At 39.5% G+C, this 27,658-nt stretch overlaps 1 protein-coding gene across 2 annotated transcripts in view; it reads right to left on the bottom strand.

The window, feature by feature from the left end:
* Positions 1–27,658, bottom strand: part of LOC126094829 (dolichol kinase) — a 50,762-nt gene that overhangs the window by 10,081 nt on the left and 13,023 nt on the right. For both annotated transcript variants that reach the window (XM_049909424.1, XM_049909423.1), the window contains exons 4-5: positions 26,805–26,993; positions 765–974 (exon numbers count right to left, since the gene is read on the bottom strand). In XM_049909424.1, coding sequence (XP_049765381.1) covers positions 765–974; positions 26,805–26,993 — 399 coding nt within the window. The remainder of the gene's footprint in view (positions 1–764; positions 975–26,804; positions 26,994–27,658) is intronic.

Raw genomic sequence — 27,658 nt, 5'->3', positions numbered from 1 at the left:
CTGCAGTGTTGAACTTTGTAGAATGCAGTGCAGAAGCGCAAGTTTTGGATTCAGAGAAAATCAGTATGCAATGCATGTGGCACAGTGCCCTTTTACTATCCGTGTGGTACATCATGTCGAACTTAGCAAAACTTTCATGCAATGTCCCCAATCTTTAGTGATTTGGAGTCAACAATCAGTACTCTGACCTTTACTGGCTAATTAGTGTTAATCTTTAAGCTCATTTTACAGTGCTGAAATCTGTGTAATTATTTGACAGAAGAATGCAGCTTGGATCTGAAAGATGACTTGACTCTAGCACAATCGTATACTCCACTACAAACACATGTGCTCATCCTGGGCAGGAGGTTACTAATATTTATTGCTGAATTCTGCTGATCAAAGTAACATTGAGCAAATTCTAGTATGTAGCCTAACATTAGTGATCTCCCACTTCTTACATTTTAATAATAACTGGTATTAGAAGCAGAAATTTTGAACTTGATTGGAACAAAGTGCAGCTATGTGTTGTTGCTATGCTGAACAACCAACAGACAAACAATTTGGAGGCTACATATCATATTAGCATTCCTTAGTGTTGATAGGAAGCATTTATTATAGGAAGCATTTTTTGCAGGTGGAACTATGTCAATCATACAGCTCCTTATTAGCAACTTTCTGCAGATGTCTAATCAGTAATGACTATTAATAGATATATTTTCAAACACTACTGTCACTATAACTAAAAAATTCTCCTTCTGGAAAAATATTTCAAAAATACATACCTCTAACATGACAAACAGTGCCAACACAATGCCACTTGCTAAGTACAGGAGGCAGTATGTTCCAATAAGACCTGGTACATATACAGCAACAACCAAAATATGGAAGGACTTCCTGGTAGCTGTCGAAGCATGTTTACCAGCTTGTATTTGGACTGCTATTGCAGCCACCGCTACAGCGCAGCATGCAATCCAGTAGCATACCATCAGTATCTGTCTGACAGTTCCATCAGCTATTATTAGATCACAAATATTTGTACTACAGATACAGTGACACTGTACAAAAGTTTATCTAGTACTATTGCTCCAACATATATCACACGTTAAAAACATTTTTAAGTTTACAGCAGATTTATGCAAGGAAAGCTATTAAATTTAATTCAAGTATTTGTAACAAACCAGCTGTGAATGTTGACAAAATTGGTGACATTTCTGTAAGTTGTAAAACAAGAATTCAATTTATGAATGCCTCCTTTCCTGAAGTTACACATAATTTTGGTTACCATGTCTTCTTTCAACACACAGAGTCAGGTACATCACAAACAGCAGTTATAAAATTAAAAAAAATCAGAATCCAGCTTTTTTTTTAAAATAATGGTTGAGTTTGTATGAGAGTTACTTATCATGGCTTACAAAAGCAGCTGGAAAGTAACATGGTTTTGTGATTAAAAAGGGTGAAAACTTTTCCTTTACCGACCCAAACACCAATATTTGTTATTTACTGCTTAAAATTTCTGGAAGGTTCTTGAAATTTCCTATGTTTATAATGTTTGCATATTCTGGAGTAATACTGTTCATATAAATTTTTGCAGCACTTTCTATCCAGGAGACAGTTCTGTTCTCTATTTAGATTTGCGTCTGCAATAAACATGCTTTCAGCACATTCAGTCTCATACTTGAATGATGGATCTGCTTTTGGTTTTGCACTTGACTGCAGCTGCTATGTGACAATGGTCGGTGGAGGCATGAGGTATTTCAAAATGTCTACATTGCTCTGACTCCAATTACACAAGGTAAAATTCATCGCCTGCACACACATAGCACACTGTTCCCAAAGTTCATTTATTCAGGAGATCAACGGATCTCATATGGCAGAAAGGATTTGAGAGAGTTACCAAATACGAAGGGTACAATGACAAGATGTGGTGGCAAATGTGTACTTTTCCTAGGATGGCACGGACCAACAGTGGTTCAAGAATAATGAAGGTAAGCTCTACAGCTGCAACAAATTCCAGCACTAACTGAAGAGAACATTTGGTAACAATCAACTACAAATCTGCTTAGCATGAAGGATGAGGATAACATCATGAAATAAACAGTCGTCCTTACAGCATATTTTGTCCCTGTGCCACATTGTGATTACAAATATGACAGAAGCCAACAAACCTCACATTTAATTACAGGAGTCACAGAAGAAATGTACCAAGTGCTTATTGTCCGTAAGTTGTGCCAGTACATTGATGAAATACAAGAGAAATAAGTCCAACTTCCAAATGTGGTCTATGCTGAATGTAGTAAACTGTCATGGCCTCGACTCTCATACAGCAAATACCAACTCTGCCAGCAGTCTAACACTCCATGAAGAATTGTCTTTCCCAATTTGTCAAATGAAAACCCAGCATCTGACCAATTTAAGTGCAACCAACTCCGCTGTCTAGTATAATGCCCCAAAGAAGAATAAACATTTGGAAGACAGAGTACAACTTGCCAGTATATTTTTACTGTGGATGCCTTGGGCACATTGTATGTTTCTATCTACAGAGAAAGAAGATAAGGGATTGAAAACAATTATGTTGCAAGCTGTCAACCATTACAACAGTCCTACACACACCAGTCAATTGCAGCCAATTATAGTTTTTTTTTTTTTTTTGTCATCAGTCTACTGACTGGTTTGATGCGGCCCGCCACGAAATTCTTTCCTGTGCTAACCTCTTCATCTCAGAGTAGCACTTGCAACCTACGTCCTCAATTATTTGCTTGACGTATTCCAATCTCTGTCTTCCTCTACAGTTTTTGCCCTCTACAGCTCCCTCTAGTACCATGGAAGTCATTCCCTCATGTCTTAGCAGATGTCTTTTCATCCTGTCCCTTCTCCGTATCAGTGTTTTCAACATATTCCTTTCCTCTCAGATTCTGCGTAGAACCTCCTCATTCCTTACCTTATCAGTCCACCTAATTTTCAACATTCGTCTATAGCACCACATCTCAAATGCTTCGATTCTCTTCTGTTCCGGTTTTCCCACAGTCCATGTTTCACTACCATACAATGCTGTACTCCAAACGTACATCCTCAGAAATTTCTTCCTCAAATTAAGGCCAGTATTTGATATTAGTAGACTTCTCATGGCCAGAAATGCCTTTTTTGCCATAGCGAGTCTGCTTTTGATGTTCTCCTCGCTCCGTCCATCATTGGTTATTTTACTGCCTAGGTAGCAGAATTCCTTAACTTCATTGACTTCGTGACCATCAATCCTGATGTTAAGTTTCTCGCTGTTCTAATTTCTACTACTTCTCATTACCTTCGTCTTTCTCCGATTTACTCGGAAACCATACTGTGTACTCATTAGACTGTTCATTCCGTTCAGCAGATCATTTAATTCTTCTTCACTTTCTCTCAGGATAGCAATGTCATCATCAGTGAATCGTATCATTGATATCCTTTCACCTTGTATTTTAATTCCACTCTTGAACCTTTCTTTTATTTCCATCATTGCTTCCTTGATGTACAGATTGAAGAGTAGGGGCGAAAGGCTACAGCCTTGTCTAACACCCTTCCTCATACGAGCACTTTGTTCTTGTTCATCCACTCTTCTTATTCCCTCTTGGTTGTTGTACGTATTGTATATGACCCGTCTCTCCCTATAGCTTACCCCTACTTTTTCCAGAATCTCTAACAGCTTGCACCATTTTATATTGTCGAACGCTTTTTCCAGGTCGACAAATCCTATGAAAGTGTCTTGATTTTTCTTTAGCCTTGCTTCCATTATTAGCCGTAACGTCAGAATTGCCTCTCTCGTCCCTTTACTTTTCCTAAAGCCAAACTGATCGTCACCTAGCGCATTCTCAATTTTCTTTTCCATTCTTCTGTATATTATTCTTGTAAGCAGCTTCGATGCATGAGCTGTTAAGCTGATTGTGCAATAATTCTCGCACTTGTCAGCTCTTGCTGTCTTCGGAATTGAGTGGATGATGCTTTTCCGAAAGTCAGATGGTATATCGCCAGACTCATATTCTACACACCAATGTGAATAGTCGTTTTGTTGCCACTTCCCCCAATGATATTAAAAATTCTGATGGAATGTTATCTATCCCTTCTGCCTTATTTGACCGTAAGTCCTCCGAAGCTCTTTTAAATTCAGATTCTAATACTGGATCCCCTATCTCTTCTAAATCGACTCCTGTTTCTTCTTCTATCACATCAGACAAATCTTCACCCTCATAGAGGCTTTCAATGTATTCTTTCCACCTATCTGCTCTCTCCTCTGCATTTATAGTCTATGTGTAGGATTAAGACCATGACCTTACTCTGATCAAGGTCACACCCCAACACACTGCAGCCGTTCCCCAGTCACTGTACTGAAGTGCCGGTCACTTTCCTAGCTGCCCAATTCAGGAAAACTATGTAACGTGACTGAGACCGCCACAAACAAAAATGTGAAACACAAGACAGTTACACATACCTCAGGAACTCTCATCAAAGGCCAAACTATCTGGGTGTTAGTTGACTTATGGGTTCCTTTTTCTGTAAGGTCGAATGCTTGTCACTGCCAGCTAAAGAAGAATATGCTCCATGATACAAAAGTGATTGTGTTTAAGGTCACAACTGGGAAATATGCCCAATTGATATGAACATGTACTGCAAGCGTAACTATCAATTACAGAACACAATTCTTCAAATTTGCCACTTTCACAGAATGCAGAATACATATTTGTCAGAATATTCTAAGAAAGGACTTCTTGCAGGTAACGCAAGCATTCAGACTGTGGAATATCAGAGCTCCAGACTGATGAAGCTATTTGACAAACACATAAAGATTGCTCTGGATGGTTGTTGGCCATTTACGACACTGCAGGTGGTCAAGGAGAACTTTTAATTGCTAACTGTTACAAAAAACCAAACCAGTCCAGAATGGGCAGCCCAGTGCCACTGATTTATCACTACAAACACAGAAGAAGGAATTACTATCTAACTTGTGGTGTCATCCGAATGTAGTCATATGAGAAGATAGTCACTGCAAGTCACATTGACAAATGGGCAACACCGACATAGTCCCACCCAGAAAAGTTTTGCTGTGTCGTTGCAACTATTCTGCAACACAGAACCACTCAGCCCAGTCTTGATCATCGACTAGGACAAGGACAACAGCATCATCATCTAAACCATTCATTCTAGTCAATGATCATCTAAGAATGACATCGTCGTCTAGTAGGCCAGCAGCGTATTCAACGTATGAGGCAGATCTCCAAGTGAAAGTTATTATTAAATACCGTCTGAGTGAGACTTATTTTGTCTGTCTCAATCAATATGTCAGTGTTCAGAGATGGTTGTAAATACTCATGACATTCCATGGAAGTGGACTGTAAAAGCTTAAGTAATTCTTATCTCGGTTACAATAAAGGGAACTAATATTTTGTGTGTTACAGTATCCACTACGTCTCCACCTGCAGCAAAGTAACGAACTCTCTATTTTACGAACAATTATACTTTCATCTGGTACAACACAACTGCTAATACGATCTGGCCCAACCAAGGAATGATGGTGCCAATTTTTGGATGCTTTCAAATCTGGAAGTGGAGAAAATGTAGACCAAGCAACCTAAGGTAGAACACTGTATCAACACTGGGTATCATCCACCCAACTAACCAGAACTCACAAGGGTGTCACAGGCTAAACAATGGACAATCTAGGACGACATGAAGATGCTACAAGAGGACATCAATGAACTTTCAGAGTGTGCTTGATCCTCTCCTGGGGTCCTTGTGAAGGACGGCACATGGCATGTGTGTGCCAGTTGCTGAAAGATGTCTACCCACCCACTGATGCACATCCATCCTAGAATGCTTGAAGGAATAAAGTATTTCGTAAATACAGACATGCAGACAGGCTACTAGTAAACAGAAATGACAAGGCTGACCAGATAAAGACAGCCTCCGCAACACCTGACAGCCTCTATGAGTTTAAAGTTATCTGTTTGCTGCCCAACAACCATGCTGAAAACCTCCACCTGAACGTGAGAAATTGCCTCTTGATCAACCAAGAAATAAAATTTTGGGATATCTAGGCTAGTTATTGGCAATGGAGTCTTTTCTAATCCAGAGAAAACAATTTGTCACTGGTTTTCCTGACTCCTCAGTACATTTGTGGTTTGAGAAAAATTCTCTCAACGTACTTATACAGGGTGATTCAAAAAGAATACCACAACTTTAGGAATTTAAAACTCTGCAACGACAAAGGCAGAGCTAAGCACTATCTGTCGGCGAATTAAGGGATCTATAAAGTTTCATTTAGTTGTACATTTGTTCGCTTGAGGCGCTGTTGACTAGGCGTCAGCGTCAGTTGATGCTAAGATGGCGACCGCTCAACAGAAAGCTTTTTGTGTTATTGAGTACGGCAGAAGTGAATCGACGACAGTTGTTCAGCGTGCATTTCGAACGAAGTATGGTGTTAAACCTCCTGATAGGTGGTGTATTAAACGTTGGTATAAACAGTTTACAGAGAATGGGTGTTTGTGCAAAGGGAAAAGTTCTGGACGGCTGAGAACGAGTGATGAAAATGTAGCACGCATCCAGCAAGCCTTTGTTCGCAGCCCAGGAAAATCGACTCGCAGAGCTAGCAGAGAGCTGCAAATTCCACAATCAACTGTATGGAGAGTCCTACAAAAAAGGTTAGTTATGAAAGCCTGATATGCTACAGAGAGTGTGGAACGAGTTGGAGTATCGGGTTGATATTGCTCGAGTGTCTGGAGGGGGCCATATTGAACATCTCTGAACTTGTTTTTGAGTAAAAAGAAAAAACATTTTTAAATACTCTTTGTAATGATGTATAACAGAAGGTTATATTAAGTTTCTTTCATTAAATACACATTTTTAAAGTTGTGGTATTCTTTTTGAATCACCCTGTATTACCAGTGATTTATAATTGACTTCCGTACCACAGCATGTCCACTGCTAGAAATACTGATGGGATACGTCAAGTTTTCCAAGAAAAAGGTGCAAAAAAGATCTTTCCTTATCCATAAATAGATGCTAACATTTTCTCGTCCTGGCATTCTATGAGAAGAGTGCAAAGACAGAACTTCACACCACTGACACTAGCAGGTAATGAATGGGTGCAGTTTTAGTACAAATTCAGCAAGGTGTTGAAAAGGTGACTGCTTAGGGTTCCAGAGTTCTCTCTACGTACAAGACAAACGATTCTGTAACTGAGGAAGAGTGCCACCCTGTAGTTATTACAGCCATCGATCAGTTCTGACCATACTAATTTGGCAAAACATTTACAGTTGTAGCACACCACCATTCTCTACACTGGCTGACTAGCCTGCAGTATCCATCAGGCCATTGGCGAGATGGATAATGAGACTTCAAGAGTACGGCCTCACAGTAATATACAAAAAAAAAGGACACAAACACAAGTCACTGCCCTTCAAGGAATCCTTTGGTGGAACACATCAGCACTGATGAAATCTAAGTCATCATTGCATTAAACTTCCTGGCAGATTGAAACTGTGTGCTGGACCAAGACTCAAGTTATTCAGAAGAGCTTCTGCGAAGTTTGGAAGGTCGCAGATGAGATACTGGGGGAAGTACAGCTGCAAGGACGGGTTGTGAGTTGTGCTTGGGTAGATCAGTTGGCAGAGCACTTACCTGCACAAGGCAAAGGTCTCGAGTTTGAGTCACAGTCCGGCACAGAGCATTAATCTGCCAAGATGAGTGCACTCTACTGCAGAGTGAAAATCTCATTCTCAGATCATTGCATTAAGTTACATTGTTGCTGAACAGAAGGAAGGTATAGCACTGCTGAAATAATATAAGCCTTGAAGAAGGGGTAACTGACTAAAGGTAAATTCCAATGAATAAAGAGACCGTTGTATGACATGTCCAGAAAGTAATTACCATTTTGGAAAAACACCAAAAAATATTTTTTTCAACCAAAATTTATTTTTACGAGAAAGAGCATTACGTAAACTATTTTTCTACGTAGCTGCCACCATTATTCAGACATTTGTTGTAGTGAGAAACGAACTTTTCTGTGCCTTCTTCATAGAAAGATGCCACCAATTAAGAGAGCCATTCTTTTGCACTGCCATTGTTGTCTAAGTGCCATTGTCCAAATTCAAGAACAAATGGTAGTCATAAGGTGCATGATAGGGGTTGTACAGCCTGTGATTGAACTGCACCCAACTGAATTGTTATTCACTGTCATGATGCACACAATACCTTGACTGAGCATTCCCGTATCTTGCTTTGAATTGTGAGCCAAAATTGTCTCTCAGTGTTTTGCAGTATCATATCCAATTGAAGGTTTCAACTCTAGGAATGAACTCAACACACAGAATGCCCTGCCTGTCCCAAAACACAGAGCACATGATTTTTTTTTCAGCTAACACTGTTTTGAATTTTTGCTTTTTGGGGGATCATGTGCACCTCCACTCCATCAACTGTTTTGATACTGGAGTGACATGAAAAAACCCAATTTTCATCACTGGTCACAGTTATTTTTAAGAATTCATCTCTCTCATCCCTGTATCAGGTAAGGAATGTCAAAGCAAAGCCATGTTACTTCACTTTGTGGACACCCATAAGCATTTACAGGAACATAATTTGTGAAAAGTTTGGCTATTTGCGACAATCTCATGCAGAACAGTTTTTGAAGTTTGTGGAAACTCATCACAAAGCACTTTAATTGTGAACCATTTGATTTCATGAATTTTCTAATTAACTTTCCCAACCAATTCATCATTGACAACATAATGCTACCCATCAAAATGGTTCAAATGGCTCCGAGCACTATGGGACTGAACTTCTTAGGTCATCAGTCCCCTAGAACTTAGAACTACTTAAACCTCACTAACCTAAGGACATCACACACATCCATGCCCGAGGCAGGATTCGAACCTGCGACCGTAGCGGTCGCTCGGTTCCAGACTGTAGCGCCTAGCACCGCTCGGCCACACCGGCCGGCTGCTACCCATCCCGAGCTTCATGATGAACTGTGGTTTGTCCATCACTGAACTATCTCACCAACTTTCTCGCCATTCCATCAGTCATTACATCTTCACCATAAATCTCTACAAGTTGTTGATGTATTTCAACTGGGTTAACATTCTTTGCACTCAAAAACCATATGCAGACTTCAGTTCACAGTTGGCAGGCTCAGAGATTCTCTTGAACATTTTGAAGCATCACTAACACACACAAACAACACAACCCATCTGTAATGGCATTAGTGGAAGGACAGTGAACCAGAAAGAAGAGTCTGAATGTGTGGAACTGTGACACTAGTGCTAGTGGTAGAATGAAATGGCACTTACGTGCCTTGTATAAGAGGAATTACAATCTGGTGGGACAGAAATGACTGCTCTGCTGACAGCTCATCTAGGTACACCTATCCCAAAATTTTGCAACAATGCTGAGATTTCTGAAGATTAGACAGAATCAGACGTTTGAACCACTGTAAGGAATGCCAGTGACAGAAGCATGTACCACAATATGTGCAGCACACCTGCTAACTATTTGTCTAGCAGTGACTTTCCACCAAATTGACAACTTCTTGGTGAGGTTTCTGGAGTCAACAAATGGCCTCAGAGAGCATTTATCAGACAGATAGCTCACACAGGCTATGGATGCTGAGGAGGGGGACAGAGGGCACTCTAATGCAAAGTACCTACCAATGAGATACAGCCTAGGAAACTTGTTATGGATTTTTACACCTGCCACAAAAGTGGGATTATTGTAAAAGTTTTTAAAGTGCTACTTTGAGCCATAATGTGCCCTTTGTCACTTGCTGGACATCACATACAAAGGCAAGGATTATGACCCTTCATCATTAAGCCAAAAGTGCAGAGAGATGTCCGGTCTTTCCTCCATATGAAGTCCTACTATAGTCCTGAAGTGCAGAATAGTGATGGGAACTTCTCACTCAAGGAAACTGAAGGTCCACTCAATGACTGCCTATCTCTGATGGGAGGGGCTACCTCCGTTCTCATAATGAAGAGGATGTGACCGTGCAACCAGAATGTTACAATCCTTCAGTGCTACCATACAGAGGATACCTCTATACCTAGGTCGATGGTGCTACTGTCGGCTCCAATAAGAACCTCTGAAACAGTGGTTTGCTGTTTCTCCAAGACAGGGAGCAATGCTGCAAGCTGTGGTTCAAACCCAATCACCAGCAAATATGTGTTGTTCAGTGCTTATTTCTGGTTGGTTCCTGTAATTCTGTTTATAATGTTTACATATTCTGAAGTATTCTGTGTTAGTATAAATAACAACACTCTTCATTCATGAATTCAGATCTGTTCTGCCTGCATGTTGGTGTCATTAAAAAAAGTGCTCTCCGGGCTGTGTGTTGTTCTGCAGTCACGACCCTGGTTTTGGATTTGGGCCTGAGTTGATTATTACATGATTTTTTTTATATATATATATATATATATATATATATATATATATATATATATATATATATATATATATATTTAAAAAGAAAGATGATGAGACTTACCAAACAAAAGCGCTGGCAGGTCGATAGACACACAAACAAACACAAACATACACACAAAATCTAGCTTTCGCAACCAATGGTTGCCTCGTCAGGAAAGAGGGAAGGAGAGGGAAAGACAAAAGGATTTGGGTTTTAAGGGAGAGGGTAAGGAGTCATTCCAATCCCGGGAGCGGAAAGACTTACCTTAGGGGGAAAAAAGGACAGGTATACACTCGCACACACACACACATCCATCCTCATATACTCATGGCTTGTGTCTGTGTATATGAGGATGGATGTGTGTGTGTGTGCGAGTGTATACCTGTCCTTTTTTCCCCCTAAGGTAAGTCTTTCCGCTCCCGGGATTGGAATGACTCCTTACCCTCTCCCTTAAAACCCAAATCCTTTTGTCTTTCCCTCTCCTTCCCTCTTTCCTGACGAGGCAACCATTGGTTGCGAAAGCTAGATTTTGTGTGTATGTTTGTGTTTGTCTGTGTGTCTATCGACCTGCCAGCGCTTTTGTTTGGTAAGTCTCATCATCTTTCTTTTTAAATATATTTTTCCCACGTGGAACGTTTCCCTCTATTATATATATATATATATATATATATATATATATATATATATATATATATAATAGAGGGAAACGTTCCACGTGGGAAAAATATATTTAAAAAGAAAGATGATGAGACTTACCAAACAAAAGCGCTGGCAGGTCGATAGACACACAAACAAACACAAACATACACACAAAATCTAGCTTTCGCAACCAATGGTTGCCTCGTCAGGAAAGAGGGAAGGAGAGGGAAAGACAAAAGGATTTGGGTTTTAAGGGAGAGGGTAAGGAGTCATTCCAATCCCGGGAGCGGAAAGACTCACCTTAGGGGGAAAAAAAGGAGGGAAAAAAGGACAGGTATACACTCACACACACACACACACACACACACACATATCCATCCTCATTACACAGACACAAGCAGACATTTGTAAAGGCAAAGAGTTTGGGCAGAGATCAGTGTGTGTGTGCGAGTGTATACCTGTCCTTTTTTCCCTCCTTTTTTTCCCCCTAAGGTGAGTCTTTCCGCTCCCGGGATTGGAATGACTCCTTACCCTCTCCCTTAAAACCCAAATCCTTTTGTCTTTCCCTCTCCTTCCCTCTTTCCTGACGAGGCAACCATTGGTTGCGAAAGCTAGATTTTGTGTGTATGTTTGTGTTTGTCTGTGTGTCTATCGACCTGCCAGCGCTTTTGTTTGGTAAGTCTCATCATCTTTCTTTTTATATATATATATATATATATATATATATATATATATATATATATATATATATATATATATATATATATAAGAGGGAACATTCCACGTGGGAAAATATATATCTAAAAACAAAGATGCTGTAACTTACCAAAAGCATTGGTATGTTCATAGAGACAATAAACACACACACACACATACACACACACACACACACACACACACACACACACGGATATGTCACATCTACTACTAAGCAGGTAGAATTCAGGATGACCACCATTGGACTTAAATTAATGGATTAAGTTCAGCTGAAAAAAATTATTAATTTATAAAATCTGGTAGTGGAAATAATAAAAAACATTAAATATTTTTATTCGAATTTTAAAATATGAAATACCAATCTAAATTCAATATTTATAAAAGGTGGGCACAAAGTTCCCCCCACCCCCATTTGGTACTCTAAGGTTAACCATCTCTAGTGACAGGAAAAAAATCATTTTATTTTATGGTCAATGTTGGGAGTTACTTTTTGTCAAATTCGGTGTTGTTTTTGCAATGTCATTTATTATTTTTGCCAAATACACTGAATTTCCTGTCATATTTGATGTTTTTTGTGACACTCAAGGAAATTTTATTTGTCAAATTTGGCAAACCAAATTTAGTGACCTTTGCCGCCAAATTTGGCCAAATTCGGTGCTTCCAACAAATTTGGTGCTTCCACTAAATGCAAATGCGTGCATGCATGCACTGTCTAATTTGGATGAAGGCCTTTTAACTGAAAGCTTACCGCCTTGACAGTATTTTGTTGTGCTTACATGTGACTCAACATCTACACCATATGGTATCAATGTATCCTTTTCATAATACTGGTGTATTTTAAACATGTTTAATATTGTGTGTGCATTTTTATCTAAAGTTTTGGAAGAATTAGTGTAAAGAATTACAACATTTACTACATAACATTACTGAAAGAATAGAAGGTTTGTCACTGTTGGGCAGCACCTTTGATGGTTATAGCCTTCATGCATTACACTTACACATTTCTCCATATAAATATTTCTATCTCTACATCTGTAATCTGCAAACCACCATGAGGTGGATGGCAGAGGGTGTGTCCCATTGCACCAGTTATTGGGGTTTCCTTCCATTCCATCTACGTATGGAGCACAGGAAGAGTAATTGGTAATGTCTCTGTGCCTGCAGTTAATTATTCTAATCTTACCATCATGATCCCTATGTGAGCAATATGAGGGGAATTTTAGCATATTCCTAGTGTCACTATTTGAAGTTTGTTCTTCAACCTGTTAATAGACTTTCTCGAGATAGTTTACGTTTGTCTTAAATAGTGTGCCAATTCAGTTCCTTCAGTATCTCTGTGACACTCTCCCATGGAGTAAACAAACCTGAGGCCATTCGTGCTGCCCTTCTCTGTATACATTCACTATCCCTGTTAGTCATATCTCGTCTGGATCCCACACACTTGAGCAATATTGTAGAACCAGTCGCACAGGTGATTTCTAAGCAATCTCCTTTGTAGACTGATTGCACTTCTCCAGTATTCTAGCAACAAATCAAAGTCTAACACTAGCTTTATTCAAAACTGAGCCTATGTGATCATTCCATTTCATATCTCTACAAAATATTACACCCAGGTATTTGTGTGGGTTGGCCGATTCCGAAAGTGACTCACTGACTTTATAGTCATCTTTTCATTTTGAGACATGCACAAATTTACATTTCGGAACACTTAAAGCACACTGCCAATCTTTGCACCACTTTGAAATCTTATCAAGGCCTGACTGAGTATTTAGTCACCTTCTTCCAGACTGTACTTCAAATAACTGCATCACCTTCAAAAAGCCCAATGTTACCATTAATATTGTTGCAAGGTCATTAACATTCAACATGATTAGCAAGAGTCCCAGCAAACTTCCCTGTGGCACACCTGAAGTTACTCCTACATCTGACAACATCTCTCCATCCTCCCTACTAAAATGTCCTCAATCAAGTTACGATTTTCACTCAATACCCCATATGATCGAACTTTTGGCAGTAAGTGTAAGTTAGGTACAGAGTTAAATGCTTTTCAGAAATCAAGAAATACAGTATCTATCTGACTGCCCTGATCCAAACTTTCAGCATATGATGTGAGAACAGTGCGAGTTGGGTTTCACATGATTGATGTTTTCGGAATCCATGCTGGTTGGCATTGAGGATGTCATTATGTTCAAGATACCTCATTATGTTTTAGCTCAGAATATTTTCTAGGATTCTACAATGAATTGATGTCAAGGATATTGGATGGTAGTTTTGTGGGTCACTTCTACTACTCTTCTTGTAGACAGGTGTGACCTGAGATTTTTTCCACAAAATTGGCAGAATTCATTGTTTGACGGGCCCATGATGGATTATAGGCAGATGAATGCTAACTCAGCGACGAATTCGGTATAGAATCTAATACAGATTACATTAGGCCATGAAGCTTTGTTCAGTTTTAAATATTTCAGCTGTTGCTCAACTCCACTGACACTAATACTTATTTCAGCATTGAACTGAGGTGTTTCTCCTGGGTTTTTCTTTGTAAAGGAGGATTTGGAAATCGAGATAAACATTTCAGTTTTTGCTTTGCTACCCTGAATTTTAGTTCTTGTCTCATTCGTTACAGGCTGGACACTAACTTTAGCACCACTAACAGCCATTACATACGATCAGAAATTCTTTGGTTTTGTGAAACATCAGTTGACAACATACTGCCATGGTAGTCACTGGAAGCATCATGCATTGCTTTCTTGACAGCCACATGCATTTCCTTCAGCATATCTCTATCTAAAGTCCTATGCTTTTTTTTACACCTATTGCACATAATCTCTGATTTTTATAGCAGTAACTATATACATAGGAGGGTGGGGTGGGGTGGGGGGGGGGGAGGGTGGGGAGGGGTGTCCTTCCCATTATGAACTGTTCTACTGGATATATATGTATCCAGTGCAAGGTACACTGTTCTTTTAAACTTTAGTCACAGTTCCTCTAGATGCTCCTGCTCTGTGCTGAAAGTTTGAAGTTCCTCGTTGAGATATGGCACTATTGATTTTTTTATCTAGTTTACTGGATGTACAGGGGAACTTTGATTTTACAATCTCTGATTTTACATTTTTTGCAATTCTACACCATTAATTAGTGACCCCTATGAAAAATATATAAGACCAAAGCTAAAAATTCCCCGATTTTACATTTCCTCCTAGTAAGGTTTACCTTGATTCTAAGTACTTACTCAATGTCTCACTTGACTTCATCCCTTTTTCTTCCTATTGACATTTGATGTGACTTAACGATTTATAAGTGGCACAAAAGACAGATGGTTCGCACCAAGGATGGTGAAGGATTTACGGGAATATTTATGCAGTTGTGGAGGGAAGATGTGAGAGAGCAAATACTAACATAATCCATGATCGGTGTTGCCAACACAATTGCGCTTCACCACACAATTATGACACCACTACTGCTTGGTTGCAGCAGTAATGGAAAAAGCATTCTGGATTGAGCCAATATGTGACCACCTTATCTTGTGCCACTTATAACTCAGTCTCGTCTTTTTGCATTTATTTCTGATGTACTGTATTCAGCAACAATATCAATCATCAACTCTTTAATTTGAACATTGAGACTCTAAGAACATGCTGAGTCATAATCGTGGAAACATGGCCCACTTCGGCTGGTGAACTCTTATTGCTTGGTGACTTTTGTTAAGTCACATAATAGCCAGCATATGGCCACCACACCACACCAACACATGTAAAATGAGCTCACCTACTGGATGTACGGAGAGGGGGAGTGACTCTTCAGTGATGGGAGTACTGGTAGGGGTGAAAGCATTTTGTGAAGTGCTGAAAATATACTTTGCATACAGATGATGTGTTATGACAGGGATTTCACATGGAAATATAGCAAAGGTTTTGTGATAACACATTTTAAAGACTTTTGTGTTCAAATCTGATGTGATATAGTTGCAACAACTACATACACTACTCATGTATACACTTTGCACCACAGGCTGTACATCATAAAGATTGGCTGCTGTGACTGAGGGCACAAAGCGAAACTGTAGCTACTCTGAAATGAAGAACTTGGCACAGGGGAGGAATTCATGACAGACCACATCAAATCAGTCAGAAGACTGCTTGAAAAAAGTTCACATCAGCTGTGACTGAGGGCATGAAGCGAAAATGTAGCACCTGAGCTTTCTTTCAAATTTAAATTTTACCAATGTGCAGAAATTCACTGAGTCCACTTCTAATAAGCTTGTAACGTCAATTGGGGAAGTGAACTCATTTTCTCACATCTACATTTCTCTCAGGAAGATTAAAATAACATTTTAATGGTCATGAGCATATGAAGTGTGGCATGTAAGATACACATTACACAATAACAGCAATGGTGAAAAGTATGACATTAAGCAGATGTCTACGCAGATTTTATACGAAGTATTGGAGAGGATTGAGATTTTTAATCATATATGCCAATTACATGTATTTTTGCTCACATTTTGGGTGGTTTTAATACTTTCCTTGATCCAGCATTTCCGTCAATTTCAAGTTTTTCAAGTCTGAACCTCATGAAAATGTGAAATATGGGTTTCACTGTATGTATCTTTCTACCTGTTTCAGTTGTCCTTTGTACTGAGGTAATCATTGTTGCCGCAACTGCAATCACGGTCACTGATACCAGTTTAGCTGTGGACATTCTCAAAGGTCATGTCTATTTATTGCAGTTACTGCAGATGCAATATATTCTCGTCATGACTGGTGCTCTTAGCTATTTGCTCTAGGTAGTGATTGGATCAAGGAACAGTCGGAATTGTAGTTTTAAATTGTTGTAGTTGTGCTGGGAAAGTCCCTGAGCTTCAAGTGCTAATAGAAAGCACAGGAGCTGACATCGTTATAGGTACAGAAAGCTGGCTAAAGCCTGAAATAAGTTCTGCAGAAATTTTTACCAAGTCTCAGATGGTGTTCAGGAATGATAGATTAGGCAGAATTAGTGGTGGAGTGTTTGTGTCTGTCAGTAGTGGTTTATCTTGTAGTGAAGTCTAAGTAGATACTCCGTGCGAACTGGTATGGGTGGAGTTTATACTTAACAGCCGAACTAAGTTAATAATTGGCTCCTTCTACCGACCCCCAGACTCCGATGATATAGTTGCTGAACTGTTCAGAGAAAATTTTGAGTCTCTTAACAAATAAATACCCCACTCTTATGGTTATAGTTGGTGGGGACTTCAACCTTTCCTCGATATGTTGGCAAAAATACTTGTTCAAAACCGGTGGTAGGCAGAAAACATCTTCCGAGATTGTCCTAAATGCTTTGTCTGAAAATTATAACGAGCAGTTAGTCCATGAACCCACGCGAATTGTAAATGGTTGCGAAAACACGCTTGACCTCTTAGCCACAAACAATCCAGAGCTAATAGAGAGCATCATGACTGACACAGGGATTAGTGATCACAAGGTCATTGTAGCTAGGCTCAATACCGTTTCTTCCAAATCCACCAGAAACAAATGCAAAATAATTTTATTCCAAAAAGCGGATAAAGTGTCACTAGAAGCCTTCCTAAGAGACAATCTCCATTCCTTCCGAACTGACTATGCAAATGTAGACAAGATGTGGCTCAAATTCAAAGATATAGTAGCAACAGCAATTGAGAGATTCATACCTCATAAATTGTTAAGAGATGGAACTGATCCCCCATGGTACACAAAACAGGTCCGAACGCTGTTGCAGAGGCAACGGAAAAAGCATGCGAAGTTCAGAAGAACGCGAAATCCTGAAGATTGGCTAAAATTTATAGACGCGCGAAGTTTGGCAGACTTCAATGTGAGATGCCTTTAATAGGTTCCACAACAAAACATTGTCTCGAAATTTGGTAGAAAATCCAAAGAAATTCTGGTCGTATGTAAAGTACACAAGTGGCAAGACGCAGTCAATACCTTCACTGCGCAGTGCCGATGGTACTGTTACCGACAACTGTGCCGCTAAATCGGCGTTATTGAACGCAGTTTTCCGAAATTCCTTCACCAGGGAAGGCGAATGGAATGTTCCAGAATTTGAAACACGAACAGCTGCTAGCATGAATTTCTTAGAAGTAGATACCTTAGGGGTTGCGAAGCAACTGAAATTGCTTGATACGGGCAAGTCTTCAGGTCCAGATTGTATACCGATTAGGTTCTTTTCAGATTACGCTGATACAATAGCTCCCTACTTAGCAATCATATACAACCGCTCGCTCACCGATAGATCTGTACCTGCAGACTGGAAAATTGTGAAGGTCGCACCAGTGTTTAAGAAGGGTAGTAGATGTAATCCATCGAACTACAGACCTGTACCATTGACGTCGGTTTGCAGTAGGGCTTTGGAGCATATACTGTATTCAAACATTATGAATCACCTTGAAGGGAACGATCTATTGATACGTAACCAGCATAGTTTCAGAAAACATCGTTCTTGTGCAACGCAGCTAGCTCTTTATTCGCATGAAGTAATGGCCGCTATCGACAGGGGATCTCAAGTTGACTCCGTATTTCTAGGTTTCCGAAAAGCTTTTGACACTGTTCCTCACAAGCGACTTCTAATCAAGCTGCGGGCCTATGGGATATCGTCTCAGTTGTGCGACTGGATTCGTGATTTCCTGTCAGGAAGGTCGCAGTTTGTAGTAATAGATGGCAAATCGAGTAAAACTGAAGTGATATCAGGTGTTCCCCAGGGAAGCGTCCTGGGACCTCTGCTGTTCCTGATCTATATAAATGACCTGGGTGACAATCTGAGCAGTTCTCTTAGGTTGTTCGCAGATGATGCTGTAATTTACCGTCTAGTAAGGTCATCTGAAGACCAGTATCAGTTGCAGACCGATTTAGAAAAGATTGCTGTATGGTGTGGCAGGTGGCAGTTGACGCTAATAACGAGAAGTGTGAGGTGATACACATGAGTTCCAAAAGAAATCCACTGGAATTCGATTACTCGATAAATAGTATAATTCTCAAGGCTGTCAATTCAACTAAGTACTTGGGTGTAAAAATTACGAACAACTTCAGTTGGAAAGACCACATAGATAATATTGTGGGGAAGGTGAGCCAAAGGTTGCATTTCATCGGCAGGACACTTAGAAGATGCAACAAGTCCACTAACGAGATAGCTTACACTACACTCATTCGTCCTCTGTTAGAATATTGCTGCGCGGTGTGGGATCCTTACCAGGTGGGATTGAAGGAGGACATAGAAAGGGTGCAAAAAAAGGGCAGCTCGTTTTGTATTATCATGTAATAGGGGAGAGAGTGTGGCAGATATGATACGCGAATTGGGATGGAAGTCATTAAAGCAAAGACGTTTTTCGTCGCGGCGAGATCTATTTACGAAATTCCAGTCACCAACTTTCTCTTCTGAATGCGAAAATATTTTGTTGAGCCCAACCTACTTAGGTAGGAATGATCATCAAAATAAAATAAGAGAAATCAGAGCTCGAACAGAAAGGTTTAGGTGTTCATTTTTCCCGCGCGCTCTTCGGGAGTGGAATGGTAGGGAGATAGTATGATTCTGGTTCGATGAACCCTCTGCCAAGCACTGAAATGTGAATTGCAGAGTAATCATGTAGATGTAGTTTTCAGAGATGCTGTTTTCCCAGGATGTATCATCACACCCATCACTCACAAAACTAGTTTTCCCAATTAATTATTGGATGATTATGGTACGATTGGGGAACTTACATAGAACTGAATTCAAGTTATCTATGAGTCAACTGGGTGATCGCACGATCCAATTATTGTTTTATGCCCATCCCTGTTACTGAATCTTGTCTTAACAATCTCACTTGCATCTGAAATTTCTGTGTCAATGGATTTGTTTCCTGTTTACAGTGACAAATACACCACCACTTTTTCCCCATTTGCCTATCCTTTTGATACATAATCAAGTTTTTTCCAAAAAACTCACAGCTATCAATTTCAAGTTATACTATGACGACTTCATAAAAAATAGCTATTTGATTAATTTATGTGCATTACATTTAAAGTAATCAGTAATGTGTCTTTTTGATCTTGACATAAGTAAAACTTGTTGCAGATTTCAAATGAAATGTTTTTTTGAATTTCAAGTAACCACAGAAATAGTTACAAATTTCAGCAAGATGACTAACTTCAGCAGACGTATTTTATTTTTTCTAGGACATCTGATTTTCTGACAGAAGTCACACTGTTATGTGAGTGGAAAAGCATAGATATGTATTCATGCTGCTAGCTGCTCAGTATGCCATAATAAGCACTTGACCAAATAGCATTTACCACCAAAGTCTGTATAATTTTATTGGTTGCAAAAGTTTTCACACTTCCTCCAACATGATAATTACTCTCTGTAAATCTTATCACTTTCTGAAGCATAGTTAGAACTTGGGAAAACATTTTTCCATATCTACACTTGTGTTACAAGATACATAGCCCATATGAGGCTTTGGGACTTAAACCCTGAAGATATGCACAGTGAAAAAGTACCATAACACATCATGTCATTAGAACTGAAAAATGCATGAAGCAGTTTCTTGTTATTGTCACGTGTCGATGCAACTGTGGAGAGCTACTACAGTGAGCCAGTTTCTATGTGTTTTCTTGAAATGCATTAGAGGAGAAAGGAATTACATATCCCTTACAGCACATCAAGCCCATTCACAACATTCAGATTCTTGCATGTGTTATTTACCTAGACAATATTTTAGCACCTGGCTAAATTTTTGACAAGACCAGCCGTACTATTTCGCATCGTAGGAAGGAATTTCTTCTATTCTTGACTCTTTTAAACTGTGACCGACTTTTACAGGAAGTAGCAATATTTATACTCACATTAGAAGAAGGAAAGAGGCATTTGACTTGATGCTGCTGTTGTGTTCAGTCCAAACACTGGTCTCATGCAGCTCTCCATTCTAGTCTATTCTTGATCTTTGATTAACTGCTACAACAAACATTCATTTGCATCTGTTTACTGTAGTCAGGTCTTGGTATCCCTCTATCCCGTCAGCAGCTTAATTTTCCATTAGACTGACGTGACGAGGGACCTACATGAATGTCACAGTGGCACTGTCAACAGTGAGCAAGTAGTAGCTTTCTTGGACCCACTGCACTAAGAGATGTACATCACACACAAGCTCTGAAAGGCACAGAGAATAGGAGCATATGATGATAAAAAAGCCTGTGGCACTGGTTGCACTGGATGGTCAGAGAGAGAGAGAGAGAGAGAGAGAGAGAGAGAGAGAGAGAGAGAGAGAGAGAGAGCGAAGAGCTCTGCTGTAAATATTGAGCAGTGTTCTGGAAGCCAATACCGATAATAGTCTGTGCCAATGGCGAAGGCATACCCGACACCACAGTCAGTCTTAAAGCCACCAGTGTAGATGAAGGTGAAGTTGCTTGCGAAGGTCAAGAAACTTACAGTGAGAGATCAAATCTGGAGCTGTTTCCTTAGGAAGCAAATGAAGTCCAAGATGAACATGAGCTGCCACATGAAGCCAAGGTGGTGAAGGGTTCACACACATCAGGCACGTGGTAGGTAACATGAAGTTAAGCTGCTGGAGTAGTAGCTGAAAGAGAACTCCTGGTCATAATAGAGAAGAAGGGTGAGCCCAATACTAGTGGTCAAGGGAGTCACCAAGAAAGGTGTTATCTGATGAAATGACAGAAGAAATAGGAGTTGACAGGGAAGAGCTTTGGATGACTTACGATCAAATAGGGCAGACAGGATAGATAACATCCCATCAGAATTTCTAAAATCATTGGGGAAAATGGCGATAATACGAGGTCTGTTAGGAAAGTAATTGACCCATGGCCAGGAAAAACAAACTGGCTTACCTGGAGCACTGGACACCTAATCACCCTGAAAGCAGTTCCCTTGGGACTCCACACACTTCTCCCAGCAGAGCCAGCATGCCGAAAAAGCCTCTTTTGGAATGGAGTTTAGCTCAGCTGTTGTTGCTGCTGCTGCTGCTGCTGCTATAATGTCCTCCCTTTTCTGAGACAGCTTTCCTTTCAGTGGCCTCCTGAGTTTGGGGAACAGCTAGAAGTTGCAAGGGGCCAGATCACGAGAGTAAGGACCCTATTGAAGCACAGGATTCTCGTTTTTCACCAAAAACTTCTGAATGAAGTACGAGGAATGTGGTGGAGCATCGTTGTGATAGAGGCACCAATTTCCTGTTGACTTCAAGTACGGTCTCTTGCACCAAACAACAGAATGTAAGCAATGGAGGGCATTCCTGAGGTACAGTTTGGTGATTGATTGACCCTGTGCTGTGAACTCATGGTGTACCACACTGCGGGAGTCAACAAAAACAGTCAGCATCACTTTGACGTTGCTGCACACTTGGCTTGGTGGGTCTTCTTTAGTCTTGGTGATGACTAATACTTCCACTGTGATGACGAATTTGGTTTCTGGGTATAACCATACACCCAGGACTAGTCACCAGTGATTATGGTATTCGCGAAGTCGGGTTCACTGTTTGTGGAGTTCAACATGTCCTGTAAGACTTTCAACATGAAGCTGCTTTTGCTGCACTGTCAACACAACCTTCATTAACATTCTCTTCATGGCCAAATCATTGGTCACAATGCAATGTGTCAAAAAAGTGCTGATGCTCACCTCTTCAGCAATTTCTCTGATCATCAAAAGACAGTCCCCCATCACCATAGCATTCACTTTGGCAATGACATGGTCATTTTGGCATGTTGATGGCCAACCAGAGTGTGGCTCACTCTCCAGCAATGTGCAGGCTTCTTTAAACCAGTTGTACCACTCCTAAATATGTGTGATGCCCAGAACACAATCACCAAAAGCCGTCTGAATCTTCCAAATGGTTTCCACCTGTCTGTCATCCAGTTTCTGGCAAAATTTGATGCAGTAGTGCTGCTCCAGATTGCAAGAGCCAACAAGTGCCAGAATTATCCTACAATCAGCTTAACAGCTCATTCACTCAAGTTGCTGGCAAGAATAATATATACAGAAAGGAAAAGAAAACTGAAGATCTGTTAGATGACGATCAGTTTGGCTTTGGAAAAGGTAAAGGCACCTGAGAGGAAGTTCCAACGATGCTGCTGATAATGGAAGCGAGGCTGATAAAAATCAGTATCCATTCATAGTATTTGTCTGCTTGGAAAAGCATGTGACAATGTAAAATGGTGCAAGATTTTTGAAATTCTAAGAAAAATAGTGCCACACTACAGGGAAAGACATAATATACAGTATGTACAGGAGCCAAGAGAGGACAATAGGAGTGGAAGATCAAGAACAAAGTGCTTGCATTAAAAAGCATGTAAGACAGGGACGTAGTCTTTTGCCCCTGCAGTTCAATCTATAGGCTGAAGAAGCAATGATTGAAATAAGAGAAAGGTTTAAGGGTGTGACTAAAATTCAGAGTGAAAGGATTTCAGTGATAAGATTCATTGATGACATTGGTATTCTAAGTGAAAGTGAAAAAGAACCACAGGGTCTCTTGAATGGAATGAACAGTCTAATAAGTACAGAATGTGGATTGACAGTAAACTGAAGAAACACCAAAGTAACAATAAATAACAATAAGTAGCAGACATGAGAACGGCAAATAACTTAACATCAGAACTGGTGATCACAAGTAGACAAAGTTAAATAATTCTTTGCCTATGAAGCAAAATACCCCATCAGAGATAGCGGACATCATAAGCAGTGTGGCATTGGCAGAATGGGGCATTCCTGGCCAAGAGAAGTCTGTTAGTATTAACCTTATGTCTTAATCTGAGGAAGAAATTTCTGAAAATTTATGTTTGGAGCACAGCATTGTATGAAAGCAAAATAAAGGTGCAGAAAAAACAAAACAGAAGAGAATCAAAACATGTAAGATGTGGAGCTACAGAAGAATGTTGAAAATTAGGTGATCTGATAGGGTTAGGAATGAGGAATCAAAAGGTAAGGAATATATGTAAAAACACTGACAAGACAAAGTGACAGGATTGTAGGACATCCACGAAGACATCAGGGAATCACTTCCATGGACTAGAGGGAGCTGTACAAGGTAAAATCTATAGAGATAGACAGGGATTGGAAAACATCCAAGCAAACAATTGAGGACGCAGGTTTGAAGTGCTACTATGAAATGATGAACTTGGCACAGGGGAGGAATTCATGACAGGCCACATCAAATCAGTCAGATGACTGCTTGAAAAAGTTCACATCAACTGAAATGAATTCCTCAGCAACACCAGGCTACACTCTGTTACCCTTGTTTCACTTAATCTCATGTTCAACTTATAAATTATTTTTGAGTCACTATTTATTCCTTTCAACTAACTCTTACAATTCCTTTGCCCATCTGTGACTTAATTACAATAACATCGGCAAACCACAAAGTTTCTACATTTCTTCTCCATGAACCTCAATTACTTTTCAAAATGCTTGTGCATTACCCCTATTTGTTTTTCCTGCCACTGCACTTCACTCAGTCCCACTAACTTCATCCTAGCAATTTCTCTCTGAATGTTACTCCCAACGTAAGTCAAGAGAAGCCTTCCTCAGATTTTTTCCATTTCTCTGGCTGCTCACAATGGTGAAGTTTACAGGTGGAAATACACAATGGATTTGTCTCAGATACTTTTTTTGGTTTCGGGTGATCTTTGAACACCCAAATAGCCAATTGCTGCTTAGTTTGGAGCATGTATAAATATTGTCTCCTGTTATAATGTTGATTTTGGATTTCCTTGGTTGAATTTTTTGAGCATTTCCTAACATAAAATAATGCAAGTCCACTTTTGAGCATGGTTGAATTGTCCACAACCCTCTGGGATACAATATTTTACACACCTATATCTCCTCACAAAACCATATGTGCTGCAGTATTCAATACTCCTAAGTATGTCTCTACCTCCTGTAATTCACATTCCAATCCTCTTCATTCCACACAATGTTGATGTTAATCTGGAAAAATTTATTTTGGTCAACATTCATGACTAGTATCATCAATGGCTCATCCAAAGCAACTGATTACCTGAAGGTGAATGAAGCTATTCGACTGCTGTGCTGGGCATGCATGAGAATCTTACAATGACAACCATCTACCAAAAACCTTCATGTGAAATTCCATTTTTTCACCTCACTGACCTGTGTTTGTTTTAATAATAAGAGACCTTAAAAAACTGCATTTACAATATGTGCGAATTCTGCCTCGAAATGGGGAAAAATTTGTGAATTTATGTAATAAACGCTATTTCACAGAGATTTTTTCCCCAGATGAACTCTATTTTATCAGAGATAGTTTTAAACAGCGTTATTTTTTGCATATAAAGATAAGTGAAAGTAAGCAGTTTTTAGTTACCGATATTGCGTAACATCTAGTGAACCAAAATTTGGAAAGAGAATGTATGTTTGCAGAATACATTTCACACTTGAGTGTTGACACACGGATATAACAGTACACTTATAAGCTGCACTCCAATCCCACATCAAAAAATGCATGGTTGAATGATCTCTAACATACATGCTGCATATGACAACTTAGGACTCAGCCAAAGAGATGGGCTTGTTTTGTCTACTAACTAAAGTTGGTATTATGCAAAAACTGCAGTCACTGTAACATGGTAGCTTCTGGTGTGGGGTACATAAGATACCAACAGAGCTTGCACTGAACCGCTTCATTTACAAAGTTGCCAACCACAAAATTCAATTTTGTGCTAGCTGTTGCCAAATGCTTTGTGCACGCCACTTTATTCTTGTTTTGCATAGCATGTTATTTTCTGTTCTTATTTTGAAATGAGAGACGAGACTATTTCTGGTTCATCAAGGGATCGGAGCACGACTCATGACACCACAAGGTATTGGCGATCCATGTATCAATTCTCCTGTCACAGAAACACAACCATTGAAGGCTGTTGAACTGTGAGAGGGAAGCAGGGCTCGTCTCGCACCTGCATAGCACTCCTCGCGAACTGAACATCTGAAATCATCTGTTTACTCTCACACTACGTTGTAATGTCTGCACTGCAGAAATTGCATCAACAGTCTTCCTCAAAAGGATGAAAAAAAAGAGTTATTTTTGCCTCTACATCCCCTATCTTGTCAGTCCTATATGCAGCATTGAAAAGGGCTCTACAGTATAGCCAAATTTGATTCCACCAGGAACCACCAAGTACAGTGACCGTAGACTATAAGAAAGGAGAGGTACACAGTCGTCAGTCGAAATTCCATTAGTTTTTATCACTCTTGCAAATCTAGATTTCAGATATAAATAGCCATCTTCAATGTATTTTTGTTACGATTCAATATACTTGTGGCAGTTCATGTCACCATATGTTCTTACAGGCGCACAGGCAGAAGGCCTGCACACCTATAGGAACATGACATGAACTCCACGAGTCTATTGAATTGCAATGAAAATGCACTAAAGACTGGCACTTATAGTCAAAACATAGAGTTGCAACACTAATAAAAACTAATGGGATTGTGACTGATTGCTGTGTGGCTCTACTGTATGCTAACCATGGATTAAATGCCACATATTCAATATTGTTCTGCAGAATTTGTAATTATTGAACCAGGCAGCAAAAGAAACAAAAGGTCAACATACACCTTAAATCAGGAAAGCACACTGCTCACCAGTGAGAAATGCAGCTGTTTTTCAACAGCAACAATCATTTGATGAAAGTTTAAATAAAGCCAAAAGAAGAAAATAAGCAAAGACTGTTCCAGAGAAATAATTGAAATTTCTGTAGAGCAAACATTCCACTCAAAAACTCTTCTTACTGAGAATAAAAACTAGTTTGTCTCCTTATTACTGTTATTTCAATCCAACAATGGCTTTTTTTTCCTTTTTATCTTCTTTTGTGAACAACTACAACTTAGACACACAGCGTGGCAAACTTAAATTTATATGTCAAACAATTTTAAACTACATCAATTATGGGGAAAAAATGCTAATTTTGCTAAAAATAAATGCTATATTTTCAGTTCCCTAACAGTACTAAATGACAAATTTGAAAACAATAATATTAGATTACAGTAGCATGATCTAACAGATGTTTGTAAAAAAATCCTTCATATAATGTACCGTTTTCACATCTGCAAACAGCAACTGGATAATCCACATAACTGGACTGGCTCCCATGATAATGTGCAATGGGAAGATCACAAGTCCAATGAGTACACTTGCACAAATGCTGTAGAAGCCAACTGTTGCTCTCAAAGCTGGAACCAGCCACAGTCCTAGACAAATAACTGTCACACCCACTAGGCCAACCTGTAAATTTCATTTGCAAAAGGACTTAGTATATCAACACACAATTTCTCTGCAAGCTAGGTGACACTGACCTTCATAATATATTAACTCATTTTAAAAGGGACACAAAGAAGCAACCAACATTGTAACTACTCTCTCTCTCTCTCTCTCTCTCTCTCTCTCTCTCTCTCTCTCTCCACACACACACACACACACACACACACACACACACACACACTGATAAACAACTGGAATTGCTATGCATAATTCGTTTTGCTCATGATTCACTGGCCTCATAACAGACATAAAAATACACAGTAAATTAAACAGATTTATTCATTGTTATTCCTAAAAGAATGCATGTATTTTATTACTGGGTGAGTAAACACTTTTTGTCACTTAAAAGAATTAACAATGTTTTTTGTTCAGCAGTCTTCCAACTATGCCACAACTGCCTCACCTGTGCCAACCTCTTCATCTCAGATTAGCACTTACAGTTATCAATTATGTATTACACAAGTAAAATCAGCTTTCAACAACTACTGTGGTTTGTCTTTATGGGGTACAATGTGACACAAATCTATGTAAAAAAGGATTAGAACTGATAAATAATAAGTAGTAGTAACAACAACAATATCAATAATAACCCATCACATGAATGGATTAAAATCAAAGAATACGGAGGA

This window comes from Schistocerca cancellata, chromosome 8 (assembly GCF_023864275.1).
Source record: "Schistocerca cancellata isolate TAMUIC-IGC-003103 chromosome 8, iqSchCanc2.1, whole genome shotgun sequence".
Taxonomy (NCBI): Eukaryota; Metazoa; Arthropoda; class Insecta; order Orthoptera; family Acrididae; genus Schistocerca; species Schistocerca cancellata.
The sequence above is the reverse complement of the archived record's forward strand: the minus strand, read 5'-3'. Positions and strand labels throughout refer to the sequence as shown.